Consider the following 11,709-nt stretch of genomic DNA (forward strand, 5'->3'; position numbering starts at 1 on the left):
GCATTTTTAATGGTAAAAATTAAAATTTTCATAATTAAAAATTGGTAATTTTCGAAGTAAAAACTATTCAAAAATTTTTATTTTAAATTTATGCAGTTTTAAGCTCTTTTAAAGTTAATTTTTAAACATTTTCAGTGTGAAATTCGATTCAGAAGAAAAGGCAACAATTTTAAAATAGATTATATTATGTAATAACGGATAACGTGCTGAAGTTATTCAGAAAGTATAAACAAGAAAGGTAATTTTAGTCAATGAATAGAACAGTAATTTGGATAAAAATGAAGAAAATGAAATGATGGTAATATTGTGATAATTTTTCATAGAAAATTGCAAAATAGAATTGTACGATTCATTAAGATATTCTAAATCAGTTATTTTATCAAGGCAATTATCAAGTTCTTTTTTATATAAAAAATTTCAGCGAAGGCATTTTCAGTCGGAATATTTTCTTGATTTGAAACTTCAATATGATCCGATAGAACGAAATGAGGAATATTATCATTAAGATTATTATGCAAATGATCGTTAAAGACATTATCATAATTCACTCCAACTCTGTCTTGATCTTCCTTTAGTTCAATGGCTAAGGGTCTTTCTGTTTCTCCAATGTAAAATTATCCACAATTGCAAGTAAGATGGTAAACTACTATAGTTTTTTCTAAGGTCTCTAAATTGATCCTTACCTATAGTTTAATTATTTTATCTTGTTTAGATTTTAAATTAAAAGTATTGCTAATTTTATACGTTTTTAAAACTATTTTTATATTTTCTGAAATTTTACCATAATAAGAATAGTAATATTGCTTTTTAAATCAAATTCTTTTTCGAGACTGTCATTAGGATAATTAATTGAGTTTTTGTTTTTAAATTCTTTCATTCTATTACACAGCCCGACTTGAAAATTGTACAATAAATGAAACTTGTCAATTCCGGTCAATTTTGGGTCGCTGAATCCAAATCCGGGTTTGGATATGCTCTATCACATCAGAACTTTCAAATATCCCAACCTAAAAGCGCAAAGAACGTGATTTTGGCCTATATTTGAGGTTATATACAGTCGCTCCTTCTTTTTTTCGCGAAAAAATGTAAATAATATTTTACAGTATAACTTTTTCCCTTTCAAATGCCGTTGAGGTTGCTGAAATATATATTTCTTTTCAGCAAGATATTCAATTTTAAACATTTCAAATATTAAGAATTTTACAGGCCCGGAAAAACACAGGTGTCTGTTCTATAGTTGTGATTATACTATACTTGCATATTACTTTCGGGCTAAACCTTATAGCCAAGTTCACAAGCCAGAAATCCAAAACCCAAAAACCCTAAACCCACAAACCCCAAACCTACGAATCCCAAACCCACAAACCCTAAACATAGCACAGACCCCTGTGTATTGTCGGGCCTGTACAATTCTTAATATTTGAAACTTTGAAAATTGAATATCTTGGCGAAGAAAAAAAATATTTTAGCAAACTCAACGGCCATAATCACGTGTTTTGCAATTTTCTTAAATAAAAATAATACTATACTTAATAAAAATTTTACTTGGCGTGATATAATATTCAAGTATTAGGTTAGTCAAAACCTACATGACATCCAAACCACCAAAGTCGAGATGTAAAAAATAAGTCGTGGCGTTCTGCATCTTAATTGCTGCCTGTTCGTTCAAAGAAATTTCCTCTAGATTTTCTGTATTCAGAGAAGTGAAGTTAAGTTAAGTTTTATAATATTTCAAAATCCTGATGTGTTAGAGAATTTCTGAGCCCGGATTTGGACTCAGCGACCCAGCATTGACCGGAAATGAATAGTCTCATCAATTGTTCAATTTTCAAGTTGGGCTATATTATCTACATTTTTGTCAATAAAATTTTGTTAAAAACAAAGAATTGCTATTATAAAGAACTTGGTGGATTCAGCTATTTTGTTTTCTGATAATAAATTTCATAAAGATAACGTAAAAATTGTAAAACGTTAAGGTAAATCCACTAGTAATCGTCACCTTAAGCCAAATTGGAAACTACAAATGCTGATAGTTGTATTTAAAACATATTTCTTATTTTCATGAAGGGCTCAACCTATTAAAGCAGATATAGGAAAATTCAATTATCATCACTTAACATGATATTTGATTGCAGTCAATTTTTATTGACGATTAAAAATCAAATTATGAAAATGCGTTAGTTATCTTAAGGCACGTCACCAAGTATAAAACGAGAAAAATGTAGTGATTTGACAAAAGGAGATTTAAACTAACCTAAAATCACATTTTTTATCACACGAGGCAAGAGTGAGTCTTGTCATACGAAAAATACTGGACGATATGACGATAACTAATGCAGTGACGATTACTTTTTGAATCTAAACCATATTACTATTCCTTAATATGGTATAATTTCAGAAAATACAAAAAGACTTTTAAAACTTATAACACTAGCACTACTTTTAGTCAAAAAGTAAACTTGATGAAATGATTAAACTAGGCAAGGATCCATTAGAAACCTTAGAAAAAATTTAAGTAGTTTACCATTTTACTTGTAATTGTAGAAAATGTTACATTGGACAAATAAAAAGAACCTTACATATTAGAATAAAAGAACATCAAGATAGTGTTGGACTAAATTATAATAAGGACCTTAACGATAATTCACATAATAATCTTAATGATAATGTTCCCCGTTTCTTGCTATGAAATAATATTTAGGTTCTACATCAAGGACGCAATCACATCCTGCTCTCATATTATTTAATATGTAATTTATAAACATTATAAGTCAACTTATTTTTATCCGGCTTTATGTTTTATTAAAACAAAAACAAACAAAAACCATAAACAATCTTTTTTGGAAGTTTAATATGAAAAATTGAATAATTTTAATTTGAAAATCGTCAATATTAAAATATTTAAAAAAAAGTCTTCATTTGAAAATCTTAAAGATTGAAGAATTTCGTGTTGTGAATCGTTAGTATTGACGGGTACTCAATTGTAAATTTTCAAAATTGAGCTATGTGTTTAAAGAAGCGTTTATGATCGCATAATTTAGAATTGAAAATATTTAAAATAAATCTTTCATTGTAAATCTCAAAAATGAAAGAAACTTCTTCGTATCATTGAAATTGAAAAAATTCTCACTGTAAATCTTCAAAGTTGAACTTTGAAAAAAAATCTTTTAAAACTGCATACCTAAAAATAAAAATCTTTAAAATTGAATAATTTTTAATTCTATATCTTGAAAATTAAAAAAAAAAAATCATTGTAACTCTTCTATATTCAAAAACTTTGAATTGTTAATTATCTAACTTTCAACCGTTTTTATTATGACAATTAGCAATTTATAGTATTTAAATTTTAAGTTTCAGAATTAAAAATACTGTAATATCGACCTAATGGGGATCACAACGTAAAAAAGGCACCTTAGACTCGACCACCATGTTGGTGCGAAACAGAGTTCATGAATGATTCAATTCAAATGTATAACTGAAGCCTAATTCAGTATCCGCCGGTTGAGAGTGATATCGCCGCGTCCAGTTTTGAAATCGAGCACGGCGCAGAACAATAACCAAGGGTCACTAATGCTTCTGGTATCATGTGGTACCTTTAGGTCATCTTAAGCTAATAACATTTTAAAAATCTTCTAGAGTTCTCGAAATACGTCTAAAAATGTCCAAGATTCAAATGTCAAATTTCCGTTCGCTATTACTGCTATCGACCACGAGAGTGGTGATCAAAGCGAATTTCTCAGATTTGTTCCTTAACCTCTATTCGTGCTGTGACTTAGTTTAGTTATAAGAAAAACTGAAATTGTGATAAGTTAATCTGTAAAATCTTACCTTTAATTTTATCCTATAAAACTTCCAAAACATTGATCATAGCAGATAGCCAGACTTGCTAAAAGAGCGATTGAAATTCGGCGTAGACACACTTGGACATTTTTAGTCGTATCTGGAGAACCTGTTGAGATTTTTCTAGTTTTATTGGCTTAAATTGAAGATAAGACATTACAAATTTACAGACTACGTTATAATTTTTGATAGAAAATTTATATTTTTGAGTAAATATTATGACGTTTCGAACAAAAGTTACAATTTTGAACAATTAGCCGATATCCGATAATTTATAATAATTTTTCAATTATGAAACACATTCCGAAATCCTTATTGTCAAAAAGTAGCAGATTTTAGACACATGATACTTTGGAAAAACAATGCTTTGGCGAAATCGATCCGTACCTAAATTCTTGATGGACAAATCTGTTCCGACTCTACAAAGAGAAAGAGGTCTATTTGGGCCAACTAGGTGAATCTAGTTACGTCCATTATTCCCTTTCTTTCTCTCTGCTACACTCTTCACCCTCACTATTCTTCCTTCTTGCCTACGTGTTTAATGTTCGGCGTCGTCTCCTACAGTTTCTTCCATCCGCTTGCATTTCCGTTTCCCACGCGTTCATTTGCAGATTTGCAAGAAGCGAAGTGTTTTAATTTTCGTTTCTATTTACGTGTATTTGAATAACTGACTTCCATAAGGATACAATCGATAATCTGCTTGACTTGTGGAACCTTTTCTCCTAAAAGGTTACATTTCACGGAACGTAAAGTTTGTTTTCCTTCAATGTCAATCCGTGTGATTTCTTTTTGAAATTAAAATTATAATTTTGGCCAGTTTTTAATAAACGAACTTTACTTTTATTGTGTTGCAGTCATTTTGTAACCTATACCAAAGATCCTCAAAGAATACTCATTTTCCTAAAATGAAACGTTTTCTGAACACTTTACATCTGGTGAATATAACGAAAATTCTAGCTTAATTACCTAAAATCTGACATCTAAGCCTAACTCAACGTTGGCTTGCTTTTTCTATACTTTCTTCTTTCGGCACTGACCTGATTCGGAAGGGGTGAGGCCTGAAAATAGGCGATCGGGATCGACAAATCCCGAAAACTAGGTGAGCAGGTTGTCAAACGCAAACCCCCAGTTCTCGCCTCTACGCGACCGAGATTATTACGAGTAACTTCGCCGAAAGTTTTCCGCATTCGTTACATCATCCCGCAAAAAGGTAACTGTGCCAGTACTTGAAGTAGCCTTTCCCTTATATTACCCAAGACTCCCTCCAAGATTCACCTCAACGACTCTTTAGACCAATATAAGGGCTGCTGGCCACACAAAGACTCTAGACCCGTGCACTAAAATAAAGCTTAAAATTGGGTCATTGTGAGAAGTTAGCACTTAAAGCAACTTTAGAATGTAAAGAATTAAATTAAATTCGATAAAAGTGTCGTGGAGATTTTCCTTAAAATAATAAATTGATTATGTAGTTAAGATGTGGATTAGGAAACTTAAATGCGAAATTGAGTTTGTTTTAGATTTTTATTGTGTGTTTGATTACTATTGCTCGATTATCATTGAATTTCCCTCCTTCCCAATCAGGCATTAGTACTCAAAAAGTTTTTAATTACAAAGATGTCGAAAATTCTTGAGAAACCAGGATTGATAAATTTAACCGCGCATGTCATTAAAATTGACGATCAACCACGCATTGAAAAATGTTGTCATTTAGTTTCCCCTAAAGGCCTAGAAGCACAAGTCTCATAATTCGATAAAATGTAAGCTGATGACATAATAGAGCCGTCAAAAATTGGGAGGTCATCCCCCATAGTAATGGTAAAGAAGCCCGAAAAAAGTTAGAAAAGTTACGCTGGCTCTTCTATTCTAAAAGGATGCCTGTTGAAATTTCGAATTCTACAGCGATATTTGAGACATTATTGAATCGCAAAAAAGCAGGAATGCAAGTCGCCCTCGATAAATTCGCACCCATATTAGAATATACAATCTCCCAGAACTTAACAGTATTAAGGAGCTTCTTAGGAATATATTTATAGTATCGAAAATTCATACCGTACTATGCAACAATAGCATTACCTTTTACCAAATTACTTCGTAAGAAACAAAAACAAATTTGGGAGGAGGATCAACAATTATCCTTGGAATAAATTTTAGCTTACCTAGATAAGGCCCCTATCTAGGTCTGTCTTAATTTCGAGGTTCCTTTTGAAATCCAAACTAATGCTAGCAATAATTAGTTAGGAGCCGTGTTTACTCACACTGTCAATGGAGTCGAGTATGTGATGTCCTACGCTGGTAGATCCCTGCCATTAACTTAACAAAAGTATAATATCATTGAAAAGGCATTCCTTGCAGTAATCTAGGACATTTAGAAGTTTTGTGCTTGAGTCGAGGGGTACCGTTTACCGTAATCACTGACCATAATAGTCTGCTTGCTTTGGTTAGAAAGTCTTCAAACTTCGACTGGCAGCTTCACTAGGAGGGCTCTATCGTTATTTTAGTACCACAATGTCATAGCTGATCGTAAGGGAGCCTCACACATGATGCTCTTTCCAAAATAAATAAAGAGCAACTAGATAATAGAAGAATCATTTCCGACCCTATACCGTTGTGATATCTTTACCAAATCAATGCAGTTATCAATTCCCCCAAAAAATCCCTCCATTAGTAAATTTTCGATAATAAGCTTTATCTTCTACGATTTCGTACTGTGATTTGAAATCTTGCCCGCGACCTGAACAAGTGGTAGCTAGTTTCCGGTGATAATGGACATAAAATTATATTAAAGGAGATACACAATGAACTTGAAGCAGGCTGTCTGTGTACACACAAAACTTATATGAAAATTTCCAGCATTTATTTTTGGCCTGAATTTTATTTCGACGTAACTGATTTCGTTAAAAGATGCGAGGTGTGCAAGTCTTGCAACGTAGACCAAAAATCTCCACCCGGATTTTTCGCACAGTAGATCGTGGAACAATCATGGATAATAGTAGCCGACGACATAATGAGATCCTTCCCCCCGAGTCGGAATGGATTTAAAAACATGTTGGTGCTACAAGCCTTATTCACCAAATGCGTAGAACGTATTTTTCATGCAACTGCCCCGCCATACGATCCCCAATCTATCCCTGTCGAAACCTTTAATCGAGTACTCAAGGCAATGATGGCTTCCTTTATCAATAAGGGTTACCCTATTTTGAATCAATATCTTTCCAGAGCAACGTTTTGCCTACACTGAAAAAAATGGTTAGTTGGTACTGCTATTTTATTAGTTGGTACAACCATTTACTTAGTTTCTAGTATTGACTGAATAGTAACGGCAACTAATGGAATTGTTGTACCCACTAATAAAATAGCAATACGATATCTTACTAACTAATTAGTTGGCTCAACTAACCATTTTTTTCAGTTTATAATATTGCTTCTCTCTAAAAGGATCTTTAAAACCTACATCCGCTTTCCTTAATCTCAGGCGTGAACAGAAGTAGCTAACTCACTACGTAGAAGCGCAAAAGGTGAGCCTCAAATCGATTTGCAACCCCCGGGGTTATGGAATGAGCTGGTGAAGAAGCTGTAAGTTATGAGAGACTAGTCACTGAAAACTTAGACAACGCATTTCAAAATTAAGCTTCATATTATACTTTGCGACGCCGTGAATTGCATTTGTCACGTAGAGGATTATTTTTAACCCGCAACCTATCCCTGAATGCTTAAAACCTTACTAAGTCTCTAACGTAGTCTCCACTACCGTGTACGAAATTAGTGTTTTGTCCACAAGAAATTAGACAAATTCCACATACAGGATCTTAAGCTTTGTAACGGTTCTTAATTTAGTTCTGAACCTGATCCGTAGGTCTCCTGACTGTATAGTGGCTAAACTCCATAAAGCTCAGGATATAACGACAATTGTTGGGTTGACTACAGAAACTGAATGATCAGAGTTCTTCCGAAAAAATATAATTTGATCGATCCTGCAAAGGTCGACAAAATCGAAGTTGGAGTACAAACTACTATGTTTAGATCTTAGGCTGAAATCGAGACCAAAACTGGGAAATATCTATTCTGTTAAATGGTGCAAAGCATATCTAATCTACCACCTATTAGACTGAAAGAAACAAGAAAGACTCCTACAGATAAATAACATGTTCCACTAGAATGTCTGAGCATTGAGAATCCAATTCCAAAGAAAAAATTTGTTAAGTCAAGATCACACCGCCCAAGTAGGATTGCATCATACCAAAGATCCGATTGCTAGAGAAGAAGAGTTCTCCTGTTCAAAGAAGCTTCATGTAAGGACGCCTAACTGCCCAATTTGTATAGCCGACTGGAAGACAAAATCATTAAATTCTCTAATCCAGAAAAATTAATCTCTATAAACATGTTCCAAATTATGTTAAGCAAAGTTACCCCAATTTTACTCGATAACCTAGCCGATTAATGCCAAATAAATCCGTCATAAAATTTAAAAATACATATAAAGCTTCACAATAAGAAAACAAATGGATGTAGTTTTCTCTTGAGGTTTAATAAAACTAGATATTTTGTTACAAGAGTCTTTGTAACTTCAATTATACCCCCTATCTTCATAAAATAAGTTTTTAAACTGTAATTATATTACTTTAAATTATGATCATGTTTAATAATCTTGGATCAGTCTTAGAGCTACACGTGTCTTGAAGGATACCTGAAGTTTTCTCTGGCTTGAATCAAGAGGCGGAAATGGCCTCTTCTTAAAAGGGAAGTATTATTATGTCACAACCTTCTTTAATTAATTAAAATTCAACGAACAACAATGCGATTAGTGCATTATTCTTTGAGTAGTTTGGAATAAACGAAACTTTTTGACCAAAGCCTGCACAAGGATGAATTAATCGTAAGTTATTTACATTTTTGAGCATATAAAACAGGTCGATTTTAACATTATTAAGTTTTAAAAGATGTGCGCCTTAAAAATCGATATAATGTTGAACATATGAGACAGAACCCGAGAAAAGGGACCTTAGGGTTAAAAAATCGGAGGTCAGTACAATTTAAGGAAGGCTATGTAAACAATTTTTTTCTGTTTTTTTCATGTTCATGTATTCATCATTGTATCTTGCAAGTAGTTTCATTGCTCTGTCATACGTTAATATTGGTATAGATGATTTACTTATAGTAAAATCTAGCTTTATTGACACTTACCGGGCTACAGAAGAAAAATCTGACTACTTGTTACCTTTAGACGCTTAGCCATTCGCTCCGCACTTCTAGACAGCAACGGTGAACATCTTCCTTTTTTGGAAGATTAACTTCGTCAAATTCCTTGGAGTTTTCATTAAAAATCAAAATCTATGGCTTTTAATATGTTAGGTCATAGAATGTAAGGTTTAATTTACAGAAACATTCATTTAGCAACAATACATATAGATACATTATACCTATGTTGAATAATAACTTAGATCAGGCATGTCAAAAGAAGGGAAATCGACTCAAAGGCCACATGTTTGAATTTCATCACCTCTTTCTTCTGATAAGCTCCAGAGGCTTGGGGTGGTTATCGCTCTCGAAAAATTGAATGCGGAAACATCCTATATGGCAATTGAGTAGTTTGAACGAAATTTCTCCTCTTTGGACAGGTCTGGCTCAGATTCTTCAACTATATGAGACTACAGAACACACAAGTTACCAGCTAGTGTAAAAACGTATCTAATGTTAATGTTAGTTTATTTCAATTTTATTGGAAGTTAACGCAGCCTTATTACATTCGAGGAACTGCGTTTTTAATTTGACAAAATACCATTTTTATGCAAGAAATCGGTACCCGTTGCGTGGCTCACAAGATTAATATCTCTACCGAATATGTATGTACTAAATAACGAAAAACAAATATTTCAATCATTATTTTAAATTCTGAATCATACGGATCACTTCGAAAATATACGTTTGTGGAACATTATTTCTTCGCATTTCACTGCATTTTTGCTCCATTGCTTCACGTAGTTTGTATCTACGCATTTCTTCTTCCTTGCGCATGCTCAAACCATGTTGAATAATGTTCTGTCTGGTAAAAAAGCGTTGGCACTCCTTTTTGTTGACCTGTTGTATTAAAAAAGTGACCATGATGAAAAATATAACGTCGATAACAAAATATAGTAGTAGCTTAATTAATGTTAAAGTTTTTTGAGATGCTGGTCGTTTTCTGGAGAAACTAGAAAAAATCTACTTTAGGCCGCGTTCGATGTATGTCTTTTCGCGAGTTATCTATTTGAAATGGTCTTAAAATCTTAAAATCTCTTCGCGTTTCGGAACGGTGGCAGCCGTTCAGACAGCCTTGACATCAGAAATCAACAGCATCCTACAAAGCACACCCTAGGTGGCGTTTATGGAGCAGGAGGCTCGTTATAAAAAATGTATAGCTGCGGCAGGGTCCTACTTCGAAGTATGTTAACCATCTGTACGTACATGTTCAATAAATTAATAAAATGTCAGGCCTGCTACCTTTGAAACAAACCATGTAATTTTGAAGTTGGTGCAGAGCTGCCAGATCGTGGATGAAATTTACCCCCATCATACCTACCGTTTGGGAGCCGCTATACAGAAAGTGCATGATTATCACTGTGAGTTCGTATGTAAGCCGAAAATGCACGATTCGACTTCGGAGTTCTGCTGTACGATGATTGCCGATCTAAAGGCTTCGGAAGACTTCGGTGGTCTTCTATTTATATCTTGCTCCCCATTTGAAAGAAATTGAAGAAATTGGCGATTTGGATGTTTTGCGTGATTCTTAATTTCATGCATACGTCGATTTTCAGGTTATGTTTTCCAGGTGTACATAATATGGATATTATTGCTATTACATACATATATTGTAACGAAGTTACAAGCGCCCCGTTACCATACGGCCCTGTGGGCCTAGGATTGGGAGTGGTGAGAACCACCCCAGTCCTTATTACCACCAACCCCATCCCCGGACGACCAGTCCGCATCGAGTCTTGAGTCTTGGGCTTACTACCAGTGGTAGTCGGTACCTTTTTCGCCACTCCGCAACCCCTCGGTTTCCTGACGCCATAAACCCACCAGGACGCCACGCCGTCCGAAAGGATCAACCACCAGTCTCATCAACGAGAACCACCACCATCTGCTTTGGAACCTTGGCTTCGCCGCCTCGGTTCGAACAACCACTACTTCCCCAATCTCGGTTTCGCTGCCCGGCTCGGGCTTGAAAGCTGTCTGCTTTTTAGGCAGTTGTCATCACTGTAAGTTGATTTAAATAAGCCCCCTTTATATTTAATTGCCTCATTGACTACACCCGCTTTTCGACGTTCCAAATCCCCTTCCTTCCCTTTAATTTGTGAAATCCCCCACAAATTTGGCGCCCAACTAAAATTACCCACATTCCCTCCAAAAATCCCGAAAACGGAAGTTGAGAACGGAGGTCATATAACGAGGAAAAATAAGTGTTTGAGTTGTGCATGTGTGCCATGAATTAAGGAAAGTTTGAATTTTTGAGTCAAAATATTTTGAACATGAATTTTTAGTAGAGTAATATTTTATTTGAAGTGTTTTGTTGATTTTCAGAAAAGTGCGGGTAGAGATTTAATTAGTCCGAAAAAAGTGCGGGTAGACTGTTATATATGTCCGTTAAATAGTTGGTATACTTCGCGTGTTCGCAAGCTCTGCCACCTTTAACAAAAAACAAAACTACCCTGAGAAAAAACGCCTTATCTGTACTCCTTGTATCAGGATTGGATAAGTGAGGGGTTTAAAAAGAAAATTCGTCTAAAACAGAAAATTTGCAAGAATACAGTTGGAAAAAACGGAAATGAATTTCGGAAAAATAGCGGGAAAATAGAATTCACTAGTAGGAACAAACTAGATAGAATAGAAAAA

The 11,709-nt window shown here is 34.2% G+C and overlaps 1 protein-coding gene across 1 annotated transcript in view; it reads right to left on the minus strand.

Annotated features, from left to right (window-relative positions):
* Positions 1 to 9,616: 9,616 nt before the first annotated feature.
* Positions 9,617 to 11,709, minus strand: part of LOC117171222 (cilia- and flagella-associated protein 45-like) — a 90,317-nt gene continuing 88,224 nt past the window's right edge. The window contains exon 6 of the mRNA XM_033358326.1: positions 9,617 to 9,915. Coding sequence (XP_033214217.1) covers positions 9,718 to 9,915 — 198 coding nt within the window. The 3' untranslated portion in view covers positions 9,617 to 9,717. The remainder of the gene's footprint in view (positions 9,916 to 11,709) is intronic.

The sequence above is a fragment of the Belonocnema kinseyi genome, chromosome 1 (genome assembly GCF_010883055.1).
Source record: "Belonocnema kinseyi isolate 2016_QV_RU_SX_M_011 chromosome 1, B_treatae_v1, whole genome shotgun sequence".
NCBI lineage: Eukaryota > Metazoa > Arthropoda > Insecta > Hymenoptera > Cynipidae > Belonocnema > Belonocnema kinseyi.